The following is a 25,782-nucleotide window of genomic DNA, read 5'->3' as shown; positions in this document are numbered from 1 at the left end:
AGTAGAGATTAAGTTTGAAACATAAGCCTTGATGCTGCAGTCAGTGATTAACAACAGCGCGGTTTTACTTGTCCAAAATCACTGGCAGATGCTTCTAAGCTCCTGGCCCTCAGCAGGCGTAGTATGATGGGATCTCTGGCACACAGGAGAGGACTTGCGAGCTTCTCACTGGATCCGAGCCAAATGTGGCCCAGTCATATCCAGAGGCAGCCTTGTGGTTCTCCCCTGTGGCCACATTACCAAACCACCCAGGCCAGATATGGTCCCTTATTGTCTCACATTCAACCCAGCTGCTCCTGAAGATTTATTCAGGTGTTTGCAGTTTTTGATGCGGATGGGCAGTCTTGTCAATGAAATATCAATTGTTAATTTTTCCTTGTTTGCACAAGCCTGGATTCCAACCTCAGCAGTCTAATCAAGAGGACCAGTGATTTGGCAAAGTCTGATGTGGCAAACTATCCAAACCTGCCAACAGTGGAGGTGAGGCTGTTTATCTGTTCCCGTTCAGTTACGCAGGCTCCTCGCTCCTGTGGTGTTTCATGGATAACACCTCTTAGCTATGATGACACCCCGGTGATGAATTACTATATCTGAGAGCATGCCCTTTTTCATCACGTCAGCAAACTTACGGGAGCGGATCGTCTCTGTAGCATGTATGCAGCTTTCTGAACACTTGTATTTTTCAGATAAATTGTACTAAAAATAGTGAAGTAGGTACAAATTAAAACTGTTTGTTCATTACAATGGTCGTGATCACGCATGTGTTTAGGATAAACAGACAAATGTGAACGAGGTCAACCCTCCTGCCCAACATGTGAGGCCAGAATTATCCTCTAATGTGTTTCCTGTCACGACGGGGTTGCGTCAAATTACTGAATCAATGAGCCCGCCAGATGTGCGCAGCAAAAACATTTTGTCTAAGCAAATGGAATACACAACTCATCACTGCATATGACCGTCTCTCCTTATCTCGGTGCTCTGCCCCGGTAAACGCGTCGCGACAGGAAAACACGCTGATCGAGAGTGTGACAGCGATTAATATCATACAGCAGCGAGACAATCATAGCGACCAAGATAAAGGAGGGGAAGACTTGTATCATTTTTGTTCACTCTTTCTTGATAACTTTGTTTGTTTATCACCTTGTGCGCGTCGATAACCTTTTCCTCCCTTACACGGCCGACACGCTGAGGGCGCTCGCTTATCGCGCTAAGCAAGTAACAAATCACTGTGTTGGACAAACTGTGTGTCTTCAGTGTTACTCTTTTATGGAACTTCTGAAAGAATCAAGAAACACGTTTTTTTTCTGAAATAACTCTACCATAAGCGATAAATAAAAACCTATCTCGTTCAGTATATCATACGGTTTTTACTGCTGCACGCCTCACCGAGTGACTGACATCACTGAAGTCGTTCCACTCACATCATTGCTGTGACACTCGTTATACAACACTGTAGCATGTCCCAGATTAGCCCCAGTTTGTGCATCCTGTATATTATTCTACTTTTGGTCACAGAGCAGAGCATCTGATTTTCCTAAAAATAAAAACCTTGAAACAACTCGGTTGATTTGAAGAACACTTCTGCTGCTCTGAAGGCATTTCCCGAATCCTTCATCCAGACAGATTTATCTGAATGAAGGAATAAGGATAAAAAATTATATTTCTCATGATGCAATCTCTTTTCTTTATCCAAACAAAGACGGTAGCTTTAAACTGACAAAGTTTTTAAGATGTGTTATTGCTTATGTTGGCGTTTTGACTGTTCGTTTCAGCGCGGTAATATTTACCTCTCTTCTCCTCCTCGAGGACGTAGTATGTTTAATAAACCTTTTAACGTGAATATAAACAGAAATAGTGCTCATGATGATACTAATCTCACTCATACACACTCACACACCGATGTCACAATCGTTTGGGGTTTAGTATCTTGCCCAATGACACATCAGCTGGACTGGGTGGGACCCAGGAATCTAACCGCGACCCTCCAGTTACTAGACAACCTAGCTCTATTATCTGAGTTACAGCTGCAGACAGGAGCATGCAGTACACGAGGGGGAAAAGAGTATTAAAACATTAAACGTCCAAACACCACAACTTATACGACCTCAATAGCAGCTTCTTGCAAAGTTTTAACAAACGTTACATTATCTTCTCGTGAATGTAGAATTGTGGCGGATCTGTTGTATTAAATTGAGGGCTACAAGGTCTTAATCTGACAGTGATGACTTTCTAATTGTCTGCCGCTTTCAAACAAGATGTATAGCTTATGTTCTTTAATCTGTCTTTAATAGTAAACATGTGGCCTAGCCCTGCAAGCTACTTGGCACTGAATAATCCCACAAACCGCAGAGTTATTGCCTTGTTTTGTCTTCCGGATCAGTCCTCATCTCTGGAGTGCTTCTGGCACAGCGTCCATACATTTGATGTGCATATGCTATGCCCCTTGAATCGTTTCCTTCCCCTTTTCCCCCCCTGTTGGATCCTTAGTGAGGCGATGGCACGCTGTGCCTTGCTCGGTGTCAGAGTAAAATCATCCCCGCTTCCTGTGATGGACCTCTCTGGGGAGGACTCTTTCCTTCCTCACCCTGTGCCTCTTGTCAAGTTCTGAGGTTGCTTTCAGCCACTAAAGCCGATGGGCGCAGATGTTGGATAGAAGGGCCTGGTTACTATGGCAGTGTTTTCATAAATATATTCTCATGCCAGTATAGGTTTTTAGAACAGGTCGAAGCTCACTCTTGTGGGTATTACACAAGCAAGAATCCAATTGTTAGAGGTGTGAATCTGATTTTCTCCTGCTAGGTTTTCTAATTGGCAAGTTAAAATCAAATCTAGCATCTGGCAGGTCGGTGCTTTCTACAGTAGGTAGTACATTGCTTGGTTATTTATCAAGCGTTTCATCTATCAAAGTTACCCTTTTTTTCTTTCTTTTTCCTGCCCAGTCTGTGCGGCTGAGGAAACTAGCCCAGCAGATAGCCAGCTGCAAACAGTGCATCGAGAGGTCCTCCTCCCTCATCACTCAGGCCGACCACACTCTCAAGGAGACAGACCACACTCGCTTCCTCCAGACGGCTAAAAGTGTCTGCGAGAGGTGAGGTAGCGAAGGACACGATCAACAAACGATAGATGCGTGTGTAAAACTGTCACCATTTGTCACGTGTGCTTTTTTTTTTTGTTGTTCAGAGTTTCTATGGCAACAGCGTCCTCTCAAATCCTGTTACGGAAATCAACTTGAACGACACGTTTGATACTTTCGCTCTGGACTTCACAAGAGAGAGAAGAAAATGCTTGAAGGCTTGGATTACCTCACAGGTGAGTTGGGTCTTGCAAGTTAAGCACACCATTTTGCATCGTTAGACATATAGCCCATCTGTTAATTCATCAATCGGAACGCACGCTCGGTTTTGTGCTGCCAGATGAGGACTTTTGGACAGCTATACACTCTCTATAATTCTTGAAACTGATCATTTTAGATGATTTGTTGGCTTCGTTTATCCAAACAGAGCATTTGAAATCGTCCTCGCCACAGCCTTCAATTTTAGATTCATATAATTGAAAGGCTTGGCATGGATAGAAGATATTTCAACAATGGGGCCTAACAGAAAACAAAGCAAACAACAAAAAAAAAGCGCTCACAAATGTTAGGTACAGTGAAGCTTTATTTTCTCTGCTGAAAACAGGTTTGATTGTTTATGCTCAGGCGCCCGGCGTGCAGTGTGAATTTAACTCTGCTGGGGCTGTAGCTGTAATAGCTGGAGGAATTGCAACCTAGTTTAATTACATCTTCAGAATAAAACGCAACACCACAAAGGATGGTGCTTTTTTTGTTGTTGTTATTTATATTCAGCTTTCATTCCTGTTTTTTTTTTTTTGTGTGTGTGGTTTTCCAACCGCAGCACAAAATCCACCAATAATCCGCGAGGAACTATGTACGGCTTCGTATGACACGATCACGGTTCACTGGACATCAGACGATGAATTCTCTGTCGTATCGTATGACTACAGTACGCCATCTTCACCAGCCAATCTAATGTTGTCAGTAAGTGCATATGGGGTCTCTTGTGTGCGAGTGAAGCATATGTCAGTGCTGGGAAACATGACAGTGATGGAGGGATTTGAAAGGGATTTCAATGGAGGGTCTTTAAATTGCTTGGGGAGGGGGAGGCATTACAATATCGAAACATAATGTTGCATTGTAGCAGCAGAGCTCTGTCCGGGCTCTGAGGGGTAATGAGTTGTTACCAAAATACACTCCAGTGTCTAGGAAGGGATATGGGGGAAAAAATAACATTTCAGTCAGAGTGGATTTACATCCATATGCACATCTCGGGGTTGAAATGCGCTGCATCTGTTTGGATTGATTGCTCTAACAAGGTCACAACATGCTCGATCAGCAATTTATTCTCATCTGTCTCAGCGCTCCAGCACACTTGGATGAGTACTATATTTTACGAGTCAAATATAGCAACTATAGTTGAAGCGCTGCATACAATTACACTTTATTGTCTCTTTTCTTGATTTCAAATGCTGAATAAAGCCGCGAGGTGAGTTTTCATGATAAATTGCTTCGTTCTTTGTCATGATTATCTCTTTCTCTGGCTGCCAGGTTTGTGTGTAACTCTGCTGAAAGCTGGATGATTGTACCAAACTAAAGCAAAATCACTACACCGTGCACGGGCTCCGTGTGGCACCAAGTATATTTCATAGTGAAGGCCCATAAACCAGGCTGGAAACCGCAGCAGTGAACCAGGGAAACTCAAGACCCAACAGTATGTCAAGTTTAGCAACTTGAATGTATTATTTAATTAATCATCCATGAATTTTGAATGCATTTTACAAACCACCATTTCCTCTTTTTTTTTTTTTAAGGTCGCCATTCAAACTGGACCCGAAGTCAGCTCACCGGAAGTTGAGGTTGTCCCACGACAACCTGACAGGGAGAGGGATGAAGCATCATCCAAGAAGAGCCACAGTCAGGATCGCTTCTCCAGCCACAGCAGCTACGGTGTTACAGGAAACGTCTACATCGACAGTGGCCGCCATTACTGGGAAGCTCTGATAGGAGGAAGCATGGTAAAATATCACCTGTTCGGTCTGTGCTGAAAATCTCAATGGATTATTAATTAGTTGGAGTTTTTGGAAGTTTTATGATCCCCATATGACAAATCCATCATCCAAGAGGTTGACATTTGTGGTTTTGAGTGAAATGCATTGTGTGTAATAATGTTTTTCCATTAATATGATTCACACATTCGTGTTCGCCACAGAATTAATTGTGTTATTAACCGTGTTTAAGCTGTAGTTAGTGCGCTTGCACTCTAAACTAAGATAAATATGGTGAACATTATACCTGCTTAACGTCAGTATGTAGTTGAAGATCAACAACATTTCACGTTTACAATGCTAAAATGTTCAGGTATTATTTTGAAATTAATTCCATATTTTTTCCATTGGGCATGCAGGTTTGCAGTGGGCATTGCATACAAGTCAGCGCCAAAACACGAGTGGGTCGGCAAAAACTCCGCCTCCTGGGTACTGTCCCGATGCAACAACTCGTGGGTGGTGCGTCACAACAGTAAGGAGATGCCCATTGAGCCTTCCCCACACCTGCGGCGTCTGGGGATACTGTTGGACTACGACTCCGGGTCTCTGTCTTTCTACGACGCTGTCAGCTCTCAGCCACTGTATACGTTTGACATCGCCTTTGCTCAGCCAGTCTGCCCTGTGTTCACGTGTGGAACAGGTGTTTGAACAATCCTCACTGGACTGCCCATCCCAGATCACTTAGAGGGACAGACTACTACAACATTGACAAAACCTGTCGTGCTGGATTTCCTCCTGTGTAACCCAAAAAGAGACCAGAACTGCCTGCACCTCATTGACTGTGATGCCCGCGTACTTGTTGACAAAATGAAAACAGTAACCTAACCGTGTACATTCCTTATCAAACCTGAGTTGACTGGAATTATTTAAGACATTTTGTAGATGTATTTCTTTGCTTTGCACTTTATGTACATTACACTGCTGGATGGTTATAAGGGTTTGCTTAAGTTTTGGAGATATTTCCAAAAAAAAAAAAAAAGTTTTTTTTTATTTTCTACATGCTTTTCCAGTCACATGTTGTTAAGGGTGATGAGTGACAAGTGGACTGAGTGTAATGTTTCTGGAAGGTTGTATTATAGGTTTATTTTAAAATGTTTTTGAAAGATGTTTAAGTCATAGCACTTTGAGAAGACAAGGTTGTCACTCTAAAATGTATTTCTAAGCCACTTAATAATGCAAAACCTTTCCTTGTCGTTGTTATGTAAGACAGCGCACTTAAATAGACCCTATATAAACAACAGTTAACAATAGTTTCACTTACAAATTTGAATGTGGAATCGGTTCAATTCACAGTTTTCGAATATTTATTATCTGTAATGCTCCAGCGCAGTTCAGCGTAATAGATTATCCAGCTCCTCATTATAGCCGTTTTAAAAGAGTTCATCACAGCCTTCACATTTAAGTTTCTTCTGACAAGATGTAATAAAAGTGACTTCATTTGATTTTCCGCGTGACTTATTCTTTCGTTTTGAGACATGCCGCATGTCACTCAGGAGACGCTGTTTTAATATGCCGTGACTTGCTGTTTACACTAATTTGAGCTTGATCTCCATTAAACCTTAACGGCTCTCACGACGACACCACGTGAAAAGAAAATCACCACCGCCGCAGAGGAAAGTGTTGATTTACAGAACTCGCTCTGACCCTCGCTGTGCCAAAATATAACTTCTGACAAGATTTGCTCTGACATCTCTCTTTTTTCTGGAGTAACGTGGCTTGAATTCTGCAGCATCTCCTTTCAACTAAAGTAGACAAGAGCAAAAAGAAAGAGAAAAAAAATAATCTGAACTCTGCTGGACCTCCTCATGAGACGCCCTGCAGAAACATCTTTACTTGCGAGCACAACCTCCTCCCATGTAATGCCACCAGGGCTCTGTTGGGTTTTGAGATGTGTGCAAGAAATAATGGAAGCCATTTGTGCAATCATCGCTACATAGTTCTGGTTTTGACTAAAATGTTTTAAACAAATCATTTGTCAGTAACAATTTCATAAAGATTTTCTGACAAGTTGTATCATTTCATCCCAAGCAGAGAATGTTGAAGAAAATATGTAAAATATAAATGCTCTTCTCAGACAAGGACATTGTTGTGAGGGTACATGCAATTTCATCACTTACAGCTGATTGAAACAAAAAACTGCAAACATATTTATCCAGGTCTGATTTCCATTATAAAACACGTCTAAACAAACACGCTATTCTCGTTCTTTTGTGCTTTATCTTCTACGACAAGACATGGTGGAGTTGGCAACATTTTAGTAAGGCTCTGTATGTTTGGGAGGATAAGACAAATTGTGACTGCAACTTACAATAAATCTGATCAAATCTTTATTCTGAGTGAGTCCTTAGAGAATAGAAAACTCATTGGCAGAAAATGAAAACGAACAGAACGTCTCAATTTAAGTATTAAAAATATGCCCCCAGGGCTCCACCTGCTGGATCTGTATTTGCTGTGATAAATGATTATGCTGCCAGAGGCCATCTGTCCCACCCAGAATTCCACCCATCAAGTTGGTCTATTAATCTTCTGGCGTTTGCTTTAATAATAAATATTATGGGCTTCAGCTGCTGTCCAGGATATGTGAGGCAAATTTATTTCAAGAAAAATACAATAAATGGAATTTGGGAGGATAATCAAAATAAAGACAAATATGATATTAATTGACTAGATTCCTTTATTGTTATTGCACAAAGTACTAAGACAATAAAATGCAGTTCTAAGCATCTAACCAAAAGTGCAAAAGAAAGTAAGTGCAGAGCATGTATGTGAACGGGAGGATATATAATAGTGCAGATATAAATATGAATTATGTATATATATGAATTATGTATATATACCAGTATGGACAGAGTGAAAGTATACACTAAGATATACAGCTTGTGTAGCCGCAACAGTTTGAAATTATTTGTAGAATTATACAGTGTAGGTTAATTAAAGATAAGACATTAGTATGTATAATACTGAATACATATGTTATGTTAGTTAGTTGTAACATATGAAGATGATTCGACATCATCTAGCTCATATCTAGCTTTTCTTTAGCATTTATTTATTACAATTTTAAACCTAAATGTGTTTATGCATGATGGAAAGTTAATTATGAAGTGACAGTCATATGAGTGTGTTCAAACATGCACCATGACGCACCCAAGTAATCACAGGAAGAAAAACAAAAGAAATGACTGAACTATTAATCCAACATTAGACATGGAACAAATTTACAAAGAAAATTGATATATATATATAAAAATATAATCATATATAAGAACATATCTATAAATAAAAACATAAAAAGTAATATATAATAATAATATATAATATATTATATATAATTTATATATATCTTATATCACTATTACTTATTATTATATTATTATTATAAGTTTTCTCTATATTTACATTATTATTATTTATCTGTTATTATTATTTTATAATTTTTTATTTATTATTTATTTATTATTATTATTACTACTACTGTTATAATTATTATATTATCACCATTATTATTATTAGTAGTAGTAGTAGTATTATTATATTATTGTTATATTATTATTCTATTTATATTTTACTATTTTTTTACATTATTTATTATATTGCTTATTATTTATTATTATTATTATTTTATATTTTTGTTTGTTGTTTTTTTATTATTATTATCATTTTATTATTATGTTATTATTATTATTATTATTATTATTATTATTATTATTACTTATTACTACTTACTACTGTTGTTGTTATTATTATTGATCTATATTATATTATATTATTATTATTGTGTTGTTTTTGTGTTGTTGTTGTTGTTGTTTACATACTGTTATTGTTCATCTTTCTGTTTTTAACTTTTTGTTTTTACCTGGATCAGCCGCCCACCTCACCAGGCCCCGCCCACGCGCTCCCGGAACGGAAGTGGCCGTGTGTGTTGCTGCTGACGTTGGTGCTAGCTCGGAGCAGCCATGTCGTTCACGGATCGTCTCTGCTGGACCTGACGGAAAAAACCCGGGGAGAAGCTGTCGCTGTGGGACCGCGCACCGACGCCACGGCTCCTCTCACGGAGAGGACAGATGGACTCGGTGCGGAGCTCCGGGGCGGCGGCGGAGACGCTCGCTGTCCGTCCGGGTGAGTTAGCTCGCAGGCTAACAGGGTCGCTGAGTGACTTCGTGTCGTCAGTGAAGAATAAAACACGTAGCTGCCTCTGTGTGTGCGTAAAGTCTGCTCTGTGTGTGCGTAAAGTCTGCTCTGTGTGTGCGTAAAGTCTGCTCTGTGTGTGCGTAAAGTCTGCTCTGTGTGTGCGTAAAGTCTGCTCTGTGAACGGGATATCAAAGTTAAAGTCATTGTGTGCAACCAGCAGGGCTGCGCTCAAACCCCGCCACGTCAGGCTCCCTGACAGCTTGTTGGGTTTGTTTTCCCTCTGACAGCTTCCCATCGAGGACCTGTGCAGCCTGTCCTCACGGTCTTTGCAGTCCTCCTTCACGGCGACTGTCCCTGCATCAACAGAGGACGTCCTGCTGAAGGTTTCCAGATGCTGGACATGGAGAATGACAGGATAGAGACAGCACAGCAGGTGACTCTTTGTTGTGTGTGTTTGCAGACTAATGCACCAACAAATAATGCATGGTTAATTAATGTGTCAATGTGTGTTGCAGTTCTTTGCCTGGTTCGCCAACTTGCAGGCGAACATGGACCAGGACGAGAGCGTCAAATACAGGTGCACACATGCATGCTTTCATTACATTACATTTATTACATTACATTGCATTTAGCAGACGCTTTATCCAAAGCGACTTACAGAGGAGGACATAAGCTGAGAAGGTGTAAAGGAGCACAGAGTAGTTGTTAGTTTTGTTAGTTTGTTTAGGCAGGGAGCATTCTCGAAACAGAAAGGTTTTACAAGTTTTTAAGGTAGAAAGGGATGTTGCTGTTCTTGGCCGTTGGTAGGTCATTCCACCATTTGGGGATGACCACGAGAAGAGTTTAGAGTGACCTCGCTTTGCCAGAGGGGAGGGGTACAACTGACGGTTTGTATGAGCGGAGTGTAACGCCCTGAGCCTTTAGTAGGATGCTGAGATAGGCAGGGGCAGATCCTAGATGGTTTGTAGGCTAGCGTCAGAGCTTTGTGTTTAATTCTGGCAGCTTCAGGCAGCCAGTGCAGGTCGCTGAAGAGTGGGGTGACATGTGACCTTTTAGGTTGATTGAAAACCAGTCGCGCTGCGGCATTCTGGACCATTTGCAAAGGTTGATCGCGCAAACAGGTAGGCCAGCCAAGAGCGAGTTGCAGTAATCGAGGCGGGAGCTGACTGTAGCCTGTATCAGGAGCTGAGCGGCATATTGGGTCAGGTACGGTCTGATTTTTCTTCATACTGAAGAAGAGGAGATACTTTTATTAATCACTCAGTTTTTACGTGAATGTAACCCCCTGAAATACAACCACACACACACGCAGGAACTGGACTTGAACCGCCCACCCTCCGGTCCACAAGCCAGGTCTCTATGGACTGAGCGTTATTCACAGCTACATTTCATTACTAGTAAAAAAACTCAAAATGCTTCTTCACCACACACCACACACCCAAAGACAGTAAGAGCTCGCATCATAAACTAACCCGGTTTCAGACCTCTGATTTGCTCGAGCTGTGGCGGCTGTGTTGTTTTCCTCGAGGCCGTGTCTGTGTGTTAGTTTGACGTATTGCTCTTATGTGTGCACAGGCTGCAGAAACACATTTCCTCTTAACGGAGGACGATAAATAAATCTATCCGTCTTTGTCCGCTTTAAATAAAATGCAAACCGTTTCCTGGCGTGTCGCCTGAAGTAACGGCAAAAAAAGTTCACACCCACAATTTTTATCGTCAATTTTTAATCCAAACTATAACTGTGTTATTGTTGTTTGTCTGAAAGAGGTCTTGGTCTCAATGGGTTTTTTATCTGGTTAAATAAAGGTTATAATAAAAAAGAATCCTCCAGGTATACAAACAAACAAAAACAACATGTAAACATGTAATTACTAATATATATATATTAACATATGTAAACAAGTAACCATCTATTAAGAACCAAATAAAAGGTCTATAAAATATCAAATTTACAGTTAAATAATGTGCAACAACTGCAAAAAAAAGAAGAAAAATGAAGTGTCTAATAATAAAATATTCAAGTTGAATTGTCAGTGAGTTAAAAGTCAGCATGATAGCGACAGGAAACTCTTTGTCTGTGTATTCATTATCATTCATTCAGGGTAGTTTCACTCCATATCCGTCCTCTGGAAGTGTGTGTGTGTGTGTGGATGACCGACAGACATAAACAACATAAACATGTACACAGGCAAACAGTAGCTACCCGTAAGCCCACAGAAAAGTTTTAAGTTTTTAAAAGTGGCTACAATTGTAAAGTTAAAGTTGTAAATAACAACTGCTCTGTGTCGTCCCCGGCGTCACAGCTCTGACAGCTGTCACATCCGTGTTTAAGGTTCACCCAGAAGTGCAACATGCTTGAAAGTTTACACCCATAAAGAACAGCGCGTGGGGTTTCTCTGCTCTCTGTTAGGATAGTGTCAAATTGCTCTGCTTCGCTGCTCCGTCTTATCTCTGGGTAAACAATCGGATAATATGTCTGCTTTTTTCTTTTTCTTTTTTCTTCAGGAAAACCAGAGATGATCTAAACTGCTACCAGGAACAATGCGATGCTATTCTGAAGGATGTCAGTACGGCTTTGGAGCACTTGGATTCCCTTCAGAAACAGTATCTGTTTGTGTCCAATAAGACCGGCACCCTCCATGAGGCCTGTGAACAGCTCTTAAAAGAGCAGGTAAGCTGCCGGCTTGTCGGATCCATCTATTAATCCGAGCTGCATGAAGTGAATCACTGAGAAGATGTTTAAACCCTAAATGTTTAAAGGAAGACTTTGTCCGCTTTGTATCATTACAATGTGGGTCATATATGCAAATTAGTATGCGGCCTGCACGCACGAATGCAGAGCTCTGTGCTCGAAGGACTCCTGTTTTTTTTCCATACCTGCCTCCACGGACAGTTGGATCAAGAGAGGGGTTATTCGGGTTAGAATAACAGGACAGGTCACAGGATTTGATGGGTCACTAAAGAAGAAACAAGCGGTGCTGATTTAAATATGAGTCTAGAACATTTGAGGTGAGAAATAGGCAACGCAGCTGTTGTTTTCAGAAACATATTTCAGTGTTCTGTTCAGCTGTAATATGAGAGTTTGGAGCTGTTTTAAAAACAGACGAGCCAAAAACTCCTATCTACTTTTCTTTTTCTATGTTTTCTCTCATGTCAGACCAATTTAAAAAATATATATATTTGCGTCTTCTACAACATTGACAGCCCGACCTTCTTTCCAACTTTTAGTCCTGGACAAGTTGAGCATTTTCCAACATGAACATCACTCCCAAACCCAGAAACTTGTAGAATTATCTGTACTGTCTGTGTGGCATAAACTCCGGAGCTGTTCTGAATTGGGTAAAACACAGCGTATAAACAACTGTGGCAACACCCAAAGGAGTCACTGGAGATGACTGCAAATACCAAACTCACTATCTAGTTCAGAACAACATGACACAGATAAAAGCTTGTCTGAATATAAAAGCATTCTGCGGGTTGTTGTTTTTCTGTCTGATTTAATATTGACGCTGCAGATTTTTTGTTCTATTGTTTTTGCTGCTTATGTTCACAAATAAATGTGGATTGGACCACTCGGGGGGAACTTGAACTTCAGACTGAACTGAAATTAAACTGTCATGCCATATTGTGTCAACTGTGGTTTGTTGTTTTCTCTCTCTGCAGTCCGAGCTTGTTGACCTGGCAGAGAGCATCCAGCAGAAACTGTCGTATTTTAATGAGTTGGAAACCATAAACACGGTACGCTGGGTTTCTATTGTTGTTCTTCATCTTGAAACATTTGTTAACTAAATATATGTGTTGTAAATTCTGTGTTTTGTTAATTGCTAATTAGATATGAACCTAATTCGTTTAGCTGGTATGTTAAACTTCATTATGACACATGTGTTCACATAAAGTTTCAGAAGATGTTTCACCTCTGAAAAACTTTTCAAGTGTGAAAGTAAAAACTGTCAAAGTAATCTTAATAGTTTTCACTTTGAGTTAAAAACACATTTCTGGCAAATGAATGTGATGTTTTAATTATGAAGTGCAAGAGCTGAAGTGATTCTAATTGTTTTTCTTTTGTAATTACTTCAAATTGAGCTTTGTCTTTGCAGAAACTGAACTCGCCAGCCTTGTCTGTAAATAGCGATGGCTTTATACCAATGCTGTCGAGATTGGACGACTGCATCGAATACGTTTCTTCACACGTAAGTAGTTTGCACCTTTTTGACAGAATCTCTCTGCGGGTCTTTTTTTATAAGCAGCAATACATTAATTAACTCTTCACGCTATTTTTTAAACAGGAAAGACGTTTGAATGTTTTCTGTTTAACCGATGCACATTTATACCAGCCATACTAACACTCGCTCTCTCTGATCGTTTGCAGCCAAATTTCAAGGACTATCCGGTTTATTTGACCAAGTTTAAACAGTGTCTCTCCAAAGCTATGCACTTCATGAAGATCTACATTGTAAACACTATGCAGAACCTCACGAGCCAGTTAACCAAAAGGGTAAGGCAAAAGTCACATTCCCGGTGTATTGTTACCGTCTGTGTCTGTTCTGATATCGATACTTTGTTTGTCGCTCGTCTCCCTTTAGGATCCGATGGGCCTGACCAACGCAGACAACGCCTTCACACTTTACTATGTTAAGTTCAGAGCAGTCGCACCTAAAGTTAGAGTGAGTATAACACTTTTTTTTACCCACTGAAATCATGCATAGATAATCTTCTGTGATTAAATTACATTTGTTCTTTATTCCAGTCGCTGATTGAACAGATAGAACAGCGAGCCGAGAAGATTCCAGAGTGAGTAATAGCATTTCTCCAGGATAAAACAGCAGCATTAACATTCCTGTAATATATATATATATATTTTTCCTACAGTGCTAAATTAACTCATCTCTCCTTATATCGATGTGAGCAGATACCATCAGCTCCTGGAAGAAATCCATCAGTGCTACCTTGACCAGAGGGAGCAGCTCCTCAGTCCGAGCATTACATCCACCATTACTGACCTGACCAACCAGAACAGCAAAGACCACTGCGCTCTGGTGAGGCATGACCGGGTTCAAAGCAGAGCTGCCCTTTTTAGCTGCAGTAAGGTGACATTTGAGCTTGCGAAGAATGCACAGCGTGGGCCCCCTCTGGGATATTTTTCTGGAGTGTTTGGTACAGACACAAAGCTGTGCGCATGATAAATGAGTATAACCCCGAGAGTGTGTACAGCAGCCATCCAAAGCTTTTTCTCCTGTTTTGTTCACAAGTAAAATTGCTTGTGCGCGGTTGTTTGTATACTCTGTCACAGCTCATCCGAAAAGCAGTGACTTTCGCGCCGTGCTCCTCCAGTGTTTAAAAATTGAACCGACCTAAAAGGTTGGAAGAATAACTCATGCTAAAATATTTGTATTTTAAATTAATACTTTAGAAATAACTGATCTAATTTTGGTGCCTGGACAGGCTATGTATTTTCATGTTGTGTTGGCATTTAAAAAACACTAATTGGCTTGATGGGGATCCTTTTAATTAAAGGTCAGAATATCACGAAGCACACGCCATAACAGCCGCACCACCTATCCGAGATTATTGTTTTAATGAAACTGCACCTCGTTATTGATCTGCTGTAATGGGTGCCCTGTCATCTGTGTGGGAGAATGTGTTAGCCTGTCTGAAGTGCAGCCGAGACCGAAGTATCAGCAGCAGGTGAACATTTTTTTTTTAAATTATCTTTGTATTTTCCAGGTTCGCAGTGGCTGCGCCTTCATGGTTCACGTTTGTCAGGACGAACACCAACTGTTCAACGAGTTCTTCTCTAAACCTACGCCTAAACTAGAGTCAGTATCCCACGCCTCGCTGGCAACATGATCACTAAAACACACACACACAGGGCCTGTAACTTCCTGTAACACACACATCCACACAGTGTGTGTTTGTTTAAGGCGTGACACTTTAAAATGCATGATAGCCATTTCAAGTTTTCCTTGTTTGGTGTTTGAAATACCAATTTTACACAGCATGGGAAGACAATTTGTATCGCTATTACTACTCTTATTTAACAGTTTGCATAATTATTTTTAGGCATTTCTTTATTCCTTAACTTGAAGGAAAGATTGAAAGGAACAGAAGGTGTAATTTTCTCTCAGTTGTACAAAGTAATTACAAGGTGTTTATTTTATTTTTTAATCTCCAACAGCGAGCTGCTGGAGAAGCTGTGTTTGTCCCTGTATGACGTCCTCCGGCCTCTTATCATTCACATCATCCACCTGGAAACCCTGTCCGAACTCTGCAGCATCCTCAAGAATGAGATGCTGGAAGACCACGTCCATAACAATGGTAGGTTTAGAGCTTTTCTTCTCCTCAAAGCTTCGATACGAAGACACGGATGTGGATTAAACCTTTTGCCTGGACTCATAAAACATGTGTAACACGTGCAAAAAAATCATCTAACCTTTATGATTTCCCATCAATTTACAGCAACTTTATACTGAAGACCTTGGGGTCCTGAATCAGATGATCTATTCACAACAAAGTGTCGGACCTTTGTTATGACTTTGCTATCGGTTCAACTGTAAACCGACCTCTTCTGTGCTTTTTCTGTAGCCACTCAGTTGGGGGCCTTTGATGCAGTGGTGAAGCAGATGCTGGAGGATGTCCAGGAGAGGCTAGTTTACAGGACCCACATTTACATTCAGACCGATATCACAGGCTACAACCCAGCTCCAGGGGATCTGGCCTATCCCGAGAAACTGGAGATGATGGAGGTACCCTACAGCTTCTACTGAACCGGCTTTACACAAACACGATTACAGCTTCAGCCGATGAATATTTTCATCATTTCTTCTGGGATACTAATGAATATTTGCATTAGTAGTTAATGCAAAGATTCTTTTGATTTCAACTTGCTTGAAGTCAATGAAATGTCAAGTCCCAAAAGGTCTTTTGGTTTCTGAATGTTTATGAAAGTTCTCTCAACTCACTATGTGGTTGGGTTGGTCTTTGGTGTAGTAAATATCTAGAACATTGTATATAAATATATATACAAGACTTAACTTACATTTAACAGCTCTGGAATGTCTTGCATCCACACTATTTCCTTACTATGAAATCTTATGGTGATGCTCTTGGCATTTCTTTAGATATTTATGCGGCTTTCCGTCTGTGTCGAGCTTATTTTCTGTTCGTTTAAAAACCTGTTGTCGAAAAAACGCATGACTTTTCAGGGTCTGATGCTTTCAATCTAACTCTTGCCTTCTCTTTTTTTGTGTCATCAAAAGAGAATTGCTCAAAGCTTGAAGGAAGAGCAGATGAAGCAGATGTCACAGGAGTCCATGTTTTCTGATGTTCAGCTCGAGGATCCTGATGGCAGAAGAAACAGTAACGCCGGTCCGTGATTCAACATTGTGTTTTCACTAGCTTTGGTGTTTTTGTCAGTTGCCTGATTGTTTCTCTCTTTTTTGTTCAATGGACACAGGGAACATAGAAGCGTCGAGCCTACAGACGTCGATCTCTCCCGCTGATCTGCACGGCATGTGGTACCCTACTGTCAGACGAACGCTGGTTTGTCTGTCCAAGCTCTACAGATGTATAGATGTGAGTTTTTGATTTATGCTTAATGTATAGCTATCCTAAAGTATGTCAGGACGTGTGGCGTATAGTTTTTCCACTTTAGCTTATCCTTGTGTCTTACTGTGACTTGGTCTTTTTCCAGAGAGCGGTCTTCCAGGGTTTATCTCAAGAAGCCTTATCTGCCTGCATCCAGTCTCTGCTTAAAGCCTCAGATATCATCCTTAAAAATAAGGTTGGCACACATGGTTTCAGAATTGTATTTTTTTTTGTGTGTGTGTTATTTTTACTCAACTTTCAGGTTTTCATTATTAAATAGCTTGAAAAGAGCTTGTGTTTTAACACAGTGAATAAGATCAGCTCCCTCTCAGATAAAAAGCGCTCTGTTATTCAATTTGCCTCCGGCTACAGTATCCCTAACTAAAGCAGCTGGGATGTCATTTAAAGTGTATTTTAATGGGCGCTTTATTATGCATGTTTAGTTATGAGTGTATGAGCAGACGATCCTTTTTATTTACCGGTCTTTTCCACCTTCAAATTTGCTGTCTATCTGTGCTAAACTGGCCCGATTCAACCTAACACTTCAAATTAAAGCCGCAGCATCAATCTCAGAGGATGCGTTCCCACCTGGTGTTGACGGTGTCTTTTTTTCCAATGTTTTAGTCACTAGCTGGGCAATCAGTGGTTTCAGCTTCCTTTTTTTTGTCACAGTAATATGTCCCTTTCCAGCTATGGTTAATCAGCAGTTATTAATTAGACATATTCCCTTATCGTCTCTAAGCCTGTGCTTTTTATGTCCTTTGTAGCTCGGCTAGTCAGCAGATGCCCTTTTGTGTTTGGCAGCCTGCAGTGTGGATTTAACAGTGTGCTATCACTTTCCGTAGACGCAAATAGATGGGCAACTTTTCCTGATCAAGCACCTGCTGATAATGCGTGAACAGATTGCCCCATTTCACACCGACTTTGCCATCAAGGAAATCTCACTGGACCTGAAGAAAACGCGAGGTAAGATAATTAAAGGTGTAGGGAACATTGGTGTTCGGCGCCATAAAGCCAGTCATTACATTCTCATGCTCATTAAGCAACTTGTGCCTATCACATGCACCAGTGGCAACAATTAATGTGGAAATTACAGTGTAATCCAACACCATAATGTACATTAACGGCTGGCTCACAGGGCAGAGTCGCTCCTCCTATCACCCTTGTCTCAGTCAAGGTCATACTGAATGTGCAGCACTAGAGGGCACTCTAATCCTACACCAGCTTAGATTTAATCTCTGCTTTGTGTTCAGATGCCGCCTTCAAAATCCTCAACCCTAAGGCCGTTCCCAAATTCTTCCGACTTAACAGTCACAACGCCATACTTGAATTCCTGTTGGAGGTAGTTATTTTTTTTCCCTCCCCTATTTCATTTTATCAAACTTAACCACACACCAAATGTACTTGATAGCACCGTGCCCATTGATACTGCTAAACCCCTTTTGTTTCTGTGGCCACTAGGGAACACCCGAGATAAAGGAGCACTACATTGACTCCAAAAAGGACGTGGACCGACACCTGAAGTTCAGCTGCGAGCAGTTCATCCAGCAGCAGACTCAGATCTTTGTGGGGAACCTTGAGGAGTTTCTCACCAAGGTAACTGTTAGAGCGAAGGCAGACTTAGCCCGAGGCAGCGACGGCTCATCCCTGACCTTCATTTCTTTTCCAGCTTTTACCTTTTTTTATTTAAAAAAAAAAAAAATTATCATTTGCTTTTTCATTGATTGACTGAAGGTCTCAGTATTTTACTGACAACTGAAGATAAAATGGCTTTTTCTTTTTCATCTAGGACATCTCTGTTACTAGGTATTAGTGTGTTTTGATGTTTTATTGTTTTGAGTCTTTCAATGCAGTAATTGTGCTGCAATAATTAGCTGTAGGCTGTTTTCATACCAACCTCGCTCAGTTTTCTATTGTCTACTTTAACGCTACTCTTTGTCTAATTAAAGACGGAGTTGGCCCAATTGGCAGCGCAGCTTCTTTGTGCTCGGCTTACAGTAGATGAAGTCTTTTCAGAATCTAATGTTTTTGTTTTGACCGTTTCTGCACTCGCTCAGGTCGCAGCTCTTAAAACAATGGCCATCCAAGGTGGTCCCACGTACAGTCTGTCTCAGCAACCTTGGGCACAGCCAGGTAAGATTTGTCTCAGGAAACGCCACTGGCATCATACTGTAATTCATCAAAACTCGTATAGCGAATGCTAGAGGGCATGTCAGTGTTTCTTTTTTTTTTCCCCCCTCACTATTTTTTTTTTCTCTTTTCAGCAAAGATCAACGATATAGTGATGGCTACCTACCGGGTGATGAAGAGCAAGCTGCCAAGCACTTTACAGAGCATGTCCTTGTACTTAGCCAATAGAGACACGGAGTTCATCCTTTTCAAGCCTGTCCGGGTGGGTGGCAGAAACGCTAGTTTGTAGCATTGCACTGCATGAGTCAGTTTCCTTTCAAGTCATTGGTAAAGCTCATTTACAAAGCAGGGATACCATATGTTTGTCCAATCATTAATTATAATAATAAGTCCAACAGGTTCGACTGGAGTTAAAGGCCGGTCAATCGATTCTGGAAAGATATATTTACAACCCTGTGATTTAACTCGACTCTTTGACTTGGAGATTGTGCCTTTAGCTATAAATTATCAGCGCGATTGAACTCTAATAGAGAAATCTTTGTGCTGCCTGTGTACTGTTCATCAAGGTGCCAGGTGAAGCTGAATGAGAGAGAAACAAAATTCTAGCGGTTGACATGGAAACAAGATAGTGAGGGGACGTAGGCCAGATGGAAATGTAGTATTAATTTCCCTGCAGCACTCAGTAATAGGATGGCTTTTTCCACAGAATAACATCCAGCAGGTATTCCAAAGACTGCACGCTTTGCTTCAGGAGGAATACAGCGGAGAAGACCTTCAAATCATCGCATGCCCATCTATGGAGCAGGTACAGTAGTGTGGGATCCGCACCGCCCAAAGGCACCTGATGTAGTTTTAATAATACTAGTGCAACATCCAAAAGTGCTGAGAGCCACTTCAAGTGGAGAAACGTTTGATAACGAATGCCCGGCTCGAGTCACGGCGAGTACTCAACATTTTTCACGCCTCTCTTTCAGATTAACCTACTGCTGTCTGTGAATAAGTAATGTCCAAGTTCAGGCGTGTGGCGATGCTGGCGAGCACCCTCTGGAGAGCAACAGGATGTTGCAACTCCTGCCATGACCAGGAGCTGTGAGGCTGAGTAGGCGAGATGACCGGAAGAACTGTACCTGAGCTGCAAACCGCATCAAGGGCGCTGAACTGACAGCAAAGAGGGAAAAAAAAAACAACTTTGCACAAGGCCTAAGATTCTCCGTCGGCGGCTCGAGTACATACAAGTATGTTGAGGTTCAGGTATTCATGTTGGAGTTCATAAAGAACTGGGAAGTGGAGGATGATATTTTTGGGTACTGACTTGATCATTTTGTTTGACTCAAATTGATGGTGGCGTTGTGGTTAGGGTTGTTTTCATGTAGGAGAAATCCATTCTGACAATTGTGGATTCGTGATCACAGTTGCGTCTCTTTTTTTTTTAAAACACCAAACTGGTTTGAATCAAAACAATTTGCACACAGTGTGACCGTGAGGGTGGACGATGGGTGGGTGGGGGGTGGAAGGGAGTGAAATATATTAAGTGTTCAGACAAGGACACTTTGTGTGTGCAAATAGAGGCACTAAAGGGTTGTTCTTCAGCCAGGTAGCTAATGGCCAGTAAGGAGGCTTGAATTCAGATGCCCCAGACTCCCTCGACGGGTCTGGAAGGATAGCAAGACAAAGAAAAATGCTGCAAAATGTAACATTGAGTAGAACTCTACGCTGGGCTGATGTACTACGGGATGCTCAAGTACCTCTCCTGATGTTTTCTTAAAGAAAAGAGAAGATGCTATTCTGCTGCAAATATGTAAAGAAATCTTATGTTTTATACTTTTTTCCTTTTATAAATAGGTTGATCAAAACTAATACTTTTACCTTTTTGGACCATTTGACCTTGGCAGTTTTGCACTGTATGATTTATGGGTGTGTTTCCTAGTGCTCCTCGCAGAGTAACAAAAAGTAACATTTGCTTTGGTGTATCTCCTGTATAAAATGATGTGTACAGTTAAACTATTTATGAACATTCTGATTAAAAAAACCCCAAAAAGTTAGTAATGTTCTTTGCTTTTGTTTTTTCCCTCAAAAGCACTTTGTTGTTGAATTCAAATTCTCGGAGCGCTACAGAACAAGTCACTTCACTTCACACAAATGAGAAACTGCCATTCAAGGACATCGTCAGCTTTAGGGGGTCTTCTTGGCAGGCTGTTGCTGCTTCATTGGCAGCCGCCGTCTTTCCATCTGTGAGATGAGGCTTTGCCGGGACTTGACCTTCCTCGGACTGACAGTCTTTTGATAGGTGATGAGGGACTGGATGTTCTGGAGTAGGACATTGATCTCTGCACTCTTCTGCTGCAGATGTCTCTGATGCATGTCAGGCCCTGGCAGCGTTAGACCTTTGCCTTGATTCGGCTACGCCAGCGAGGAAATATAAAGCGGAATCAATGATTTTGCCTAAAATTGGGTCTGCCCTTCACTTGTATTTGTGCTCGCGCTACAAACGATTATTAATACCACAAGCCACCCAAACTTACTCTCAGTTTGGCTCCTACGTCAAGCTGTACACTCTGTTTGCCAGAGGTGAAAGTGATGCAGATGTTCTCTTGGGATTGGATGCGGATGCTGAGGTTGGTGCTCAGTGTCAGGCAGAGGGGCTGGCAAGGCGGAGCGTGAACATGATGCTTATTGTCCAGCCAGCTCCACTGTTTCTTCAAATCTCCTGTGTCGCTGCAGTAGGTGCCTCCCCACGGAGTCAGATTCACCCTAATAAAGACAAGCAGCTTGTGAACAATGAGCCCCTCAGGGGTTTTATTGTCTCTCACAGACGGGTCGTTATTTCTGTCCTCCGCCAATTGTTATCAATAATTAAAATAAACTAAACTTGAAATGTTTCTACGGAGAGCTGGTGATAATTAAATAGGTTTTAATTACACAATACAGTGCTGATTTATGCCAGCATTACACTATGAAATAAAATATTAGGGCTGATTAAACAACCAGTCGTACCAGGCTGAGCCGTTGTTGTGATAACAGGTACCCCGTCCTCTGCTGGTGAAAACTGCCTGAATGTGAGGCAGCAGATGTTTGTCTTCGAGAACCAACACGCAAGACCAGTCAGCTGATTGCACAGCAGACACGAGAATTGCAAGCCTTCCTGATGGATAGCTTTTAGATATGATTAAGGCCGAACAATCAAACATTAAGTATTTATGACGGCACGTCAGTTAGATTGACTTGAAAAAGGATACCACACCTGCCCGGTACCATCTGGAAAAATCACAATAAATGTTTGACCGTTGTTGTATCGTTTGACGAGCGGCGTCGTCCTCTGTTCAAGCAAACAGATTAAATAATTAATGTAGGCTTCTAGACTCGCAGCTGTAGTCTTGACATTTGTGCAAAAAAAAAAAATCAACATATGACAATACCTTCTGTCCACGACCTTTTCCATTTAAAGAGAAAGTGTTTTCAGAATCCATGATGTCTATTTCAGGGAGTGAAGGAGTCCAAGCGTCATCTCGGGGTCCTTTGTGTACGATGACAGATACTTGTTTTTTGTGTTCTGCAATGTAGTTTAAGGTGTCACGGCATGAATGGACACAATGGAAAAAGGAGTAAATTTAATCTGCCTGAGATATCTGTCTGTGGTAGATGGTGTGAGTGTGTGTGTGTGTGTGTGTGTGTGTAACCTGCTTTAGGCGTCTTACGGTCTGAACTCCTTTCAGATTCCAAACCTTTCAGCCTGTGGTATATGTCATAGAAGATGTAGCATCGGGAATTCAATGGCATGGAAATTTAATTTCGAAAACCATTTAATGGTGGAAGCCAATAATAGACAAGAGCGATCCTGACCTTTGATCTTTCTGCCTCACCGGGTCTCTATCAGTCACGGTTTCTTCTGCGATAACCGCCGCGCCTTTCAGCATCACTGCTGCCTTCAGTGCTTCCTCACAGCAGAAAAGCTGAGACACAAAGACAGGAAAAGATACTTTTTATACGTATTTATTGTTATTACTCACATCCAATGAAAGTGGTCACCTATTGTAAAAACACAGATTTTACAAAGAGTTTGCACAATGAGTCAAATAGTCATGTTGGATTAGTGAAATTCAGATGCCTAAGTCTACGATAAAAACGAATCAAACCTGAACATTTGATATACCAAACGTATATCTTGTATTTTAATCAGGTTAGATGCCTGAAAGAACGTCGATTCATTCCATTTAGGCATAATTGCCTAACTTGGAAGTCAAACAACTGATTAAAGATTTGAATTACTTTCGAAAACTTTCTAAAAAACTCTATAGTTGGCCACAATAATGAAGCTACCAAATGCGTTTTAGCTTGCCAATGCTCTCTAGTTGGCACAAAGTGCAATGTTTAGCTGAGGTTGATGGGAATCTGATTTGTTTTGTGGGGTATTTGGTCATAAAGCCAAAATAGTTGACAAATGAAAGTCGGATCAATGAAGTCATTGAGGTTTAATTTCCCTGCACCTTGGATATGTTGACCAAAATGTCTTGGCAATCCATCCGATAGCTGTTTGGGGGGGCGTTTCAGTCAATATACTGTCTATAAAATGTATTCCACTCTGAACCACAAATCCAACCTGATGATTGCACTAAAAGGGAAAAGTCACCAAAATGAATAGGATTCATCCTCTGGGGAACAGGAATGTCTGCACCAAATTTCATAGAAATCATCTAAGTAGTTGTTGAGGCAAGTGGCCGACTGACCGACACTGAGTCAATGGCTACCTAGAAATCTCACCATCTAAACCTAGCTGTTAAATTATGAATTTCAATCCCCACATTACGTATTTAATAGCGAATGATCGTCACAGGCTGTTGGGCTGCTTATAAGACTAAAATGATCATGGCTATTATTTGCATTTATAATCATCTCCGTTCTAAGCTGCACACACTGGCACTAAATGTAACTCTGCATGCAGCAAAATGAGCCAGTTCAGTCAGTATTTATTTAAAATGAGCATGTAACCATATCAACAGTGGTAGATGCACATTCACTCCCTCACCTCTTCTGGGTCAACACTCTTGGCTATCTGATCACTGGCCACTGGGGCTTTTTTGAGCTGTTGGCAGTGCTGGCAGCAAATATTCGGCACAGTCTGCGGCGGCTCCTCTGATGAGTCTAATCCACTTGAGGCTGGGATCTAAAAACAATGTTGGAGTAGACACTCATTTCATATTTTTCCTTCCTCAAAAGGACACTGTCACAAATACACCGCATCCAAACATTACAGTTAATGAGGTATTCAAAAAAGAACGTTACACGTCTGGCATGTTTTAAAAACAAGCAGCGGGCGGCGGAGACAGAGAGAGTTTTGATACCACACAAACACGGACTAATTGCATGTTCCATAAATGAATTCATATTTATATGAGAAGAGGAAAATGAGCAGTTAAAAAGTGGCATTTTCCTCCATACCTTGTCCAGATTCGTTAAAGACTCTTCTGTTTCTACTTGGCAGGCTGCAGGAGTTTGGGGAGTTTCCTCGCTGAGCGAATCCAACACTTCATTATCTGGGGATATCTCCAACTCAGACTTCATGTATTTAGAAACGCTCTGAGGAGAGAGAGGGAAAAAAAACAAAGACAGTTCATAATTTATTAAATTCTTTGAGGTCTTATTCTTTAACTTGTGCTTCATGAATAAATCAAAACCATGTCTCTGGATACCACATCATATCATCTTTCACAAGATAAAAAGTACGCTATGACAAGGATAGACGACGTTATGAAAAAACTCAAATTCAGTGTTTCAGAATTATCTCTAAAACACACAGAAGGACCATATATATATGTTAATTGCATCTACTCACCATTCGTCTAAGGTCTGTCTCTACAAAGTGCTTTTCAAATGTTAGTTAGTGTTATACATAAAAATGTTCAGTGAAGTTCAGACAAACGTCTCGTACTGTGATTGTCGTGGCGAAGCTTTTACTTTGTCAAGGACATCGTCGCTGTCATTGACACAAAGGAAGGTTTGAACAGGGTAGAACACCTCATTGTGGGTTTCTGAACCGTCTTGTGACACACTCACCTGCTCAGATGTCAACTCGAAATTCTTGCGAGGAGCTTGTGATGTTTCTTGCTTTGTGTATTTACAGTCTGCGAATGAAAAAAAGAAGAAGAAAAACTCATTATCTCAGACATTCGTATCGATTTACCAACCGAGGTCAGAGATTCATTGTTGGCGTTGAAATGTTTAGACACCGTACCTCGACTGCCGTCTTCCTCGTCTCTCCAGTCAGTCTGCGTACCAACGCTGACTCTGGTGACAACTCTCTGGTCAAATGTGTGGATCCTCAGATATTCACGTGAGCTCATACTGGAATTATTTTTTTTATTATCAGCCTAATAAGCCCAAATATGATGCAATAACTCAAGCATCTGTACAATACAAGACAATACAGCTGCCCAGAAACAAGCACTACCATCCGGATGGAAAGCATCATATTAGCACAGATAGATCTGAACATCAAATGCAAGCAAAGTATTTGTTTTCTGTCTTAGGTGTCCATTAGATTCACTGCTTAGTATCTACTGTTCATGGTGCAGTGACTACAGTCTCTGTCAGTTTGTGGAATTTCATTTCCTAACCTTTCTTTGTTTACAAGTCCAGGATTTGCTGGTGAATCCATCTCAGCTGATTCGCCCAGTGAGTCCGAGTGATTGCATCCTTATCTTTAAATCGATGTGAGCGGAGAAACCGCAAATTAATTAGGAAAAACTAACAAGAAACAAAACAAACAAACATACAAAATCCACCAAATCTGTCTTGAATCAGACAGAGAAATGGTCAAATGAAAACAGCATGTTTTGCTCC

At 41.0% G+C, this 25,782-nt stretch overlaps 2 protein-coding genes and 1 pseudogene across 3 annotated transcripts in view; 2 read left to right on the top strand and 1 right to left on the bottom strand.

The window, feature by feature from the left end:
• The window catches only part of cog3 (component of oligomeric golgi complex 3), a 22,481-nt gene extending 1,494 nt beyond the window's left edge, over nucleotides 1-20,987 (top strand). The window contains exons 4-23 of the mRNA XM_019263173.2: nucleotides 11,737-11,902; nucleotides 12,895-12,969; nucleotides 13,329-13,421; nucleotides 13,601-13,726; nucleotides 13,815-13,895; nucleotides 13,979-14,022; nucleotides 14,141-14,267; nucleotides 14,956-15,047; nucleotides 15,407-15,546; nucleotides 15,814-15,974; nucleotides 16,488-16,596; nucleotides 16,685-16,803; nucleotides 16,922-17,011; nucleotides 17,661-17,781; nucleotides 18,069-18,157; nucleotides 18,277-18,411; nucleotides 18,873-18,948; nucleotides 19,080-19,207; nucleotides 19,652-19,750; nucleotides 19,920-20,987. Of these exons, the coding sequence (XP_019118718.1) occupies nucleotides 11,737-11,902; nucleotides 12,895-12,969; nucleotides 13,329-13,421; nucleotides 13,601-13,726; nucleotides 13,815-13,895; nucleotides 13,979-14,022; nucleotides 14,141-14,267; nucleotides 14,956-15,047; nucleotides 15,407-15,546; nucleotides 15,814-15,974; nucleotides 16,488-16,596; nucleotides 16,685-16,803; nucleotides 16,922-17,011; nucleotides 17,661-17,781; nucleotides 18,069-18,157; nucleotides 18,277-18,411; nucleotides 18,873-18,948; nucleotides 19,080-19,207; nucleotides 19,652-19,750; nucleotides 19,920-19,949 (2,101 nt within the window). The 3' untranslated portion in view covers nucleotides 19,950-20,987. The remainder of the gene's footprint in view (nucleotides 1-11,736; nucleotides 11,903-12,894; nucleotides 12,970-13,328; nucleotides 13,422-13,600; nucleotides 13,727-13,814; nucleotides 13,896-13,978; nucleotides 14,023-14,140; nucleotides 14,268-14,955; nucleotides 15,048-15,406; nucleotides 15,547-15,813; nucleotides 15,975-16,487; nucleotides 16,597-16,684; nucleotides 16,804-16,921; nucleotides 17,012-17,660; nucleotides 17,782-18,068; nucleotides 18,158-18,276; nucleotides 18,412-18,872; nucleotides 18,949-19,079; nucleotides 19,208-19,651; nucleotides 19,751-19,919) is intronic.
• Nucleotides 32-5,925, top strand: LOC113744026 (E3 ubiquitin-protein ligase Midline-1-like; annotated as a pseudogene).
• On the bottom strand, nucleotides 20,367-25,782 carry LOC104928708 (glutamate-rich protein 6B). 2 transcript variants are annotated; one of them, XM_027291090.1, is made up of 12 exons: nucleotides 25,557-25,782; nucleotides 25,175-25,284; nucleotides 24,997-25,064; nucleotides 24,382-24,519; nucleotides 23,969-24,106; nucleotides 22,786-22,895; nucleotides 22,622-22,675; nucleotides 22,362-22,500; nucleotides 22,182-22,261; nucleotides 21,940-22,098; nucleotides 21,468-21,696; nucleotides 20,367-21,345 (listed from the first exon to the last, which is right to left on the bottom strand). In XM_027291090.1, exons 1-12 carry the CDS (start codon nucleotides 25,595-25,597, stop codon nucleotides 21,118-21,120), a joined length of 1,494 nt encoding a protein of 497 aa, XP_027146891.1. In that variant the 5' UTR covers nucleotides 25,598-25,782; the 3' UTR covers nucleotides 20,367-21,117. The 2 variants fall into 2 exon arrangements, with proteins under 2 accessions (XP_027146891.1, XP_010741347.3); XM_010743045.3 differs by having other exon boundaries at nucleotides 22,362-22,495; nucleotides 22,623-22,675; nucleotides 25,557-25,781.

This window comes from Larimichthys crocea, chromosome XVIII (assembly GCF_000972845.2).
Source record: "Larimichthys crocea isolate SSNF chromosome XVIII, L_crocea_2.0, whole genome shotgun sequence".
In the NCBI taxonomy this organism is placed as follows: Eukaryota; Metazoa; Chordata; class Actinopteri; family Sciaenidae; genus Larimichthys; species Larimichthys crocea.
This window is presented reverse-complemented; position numbering and strand designations above follow the sequence as displayed.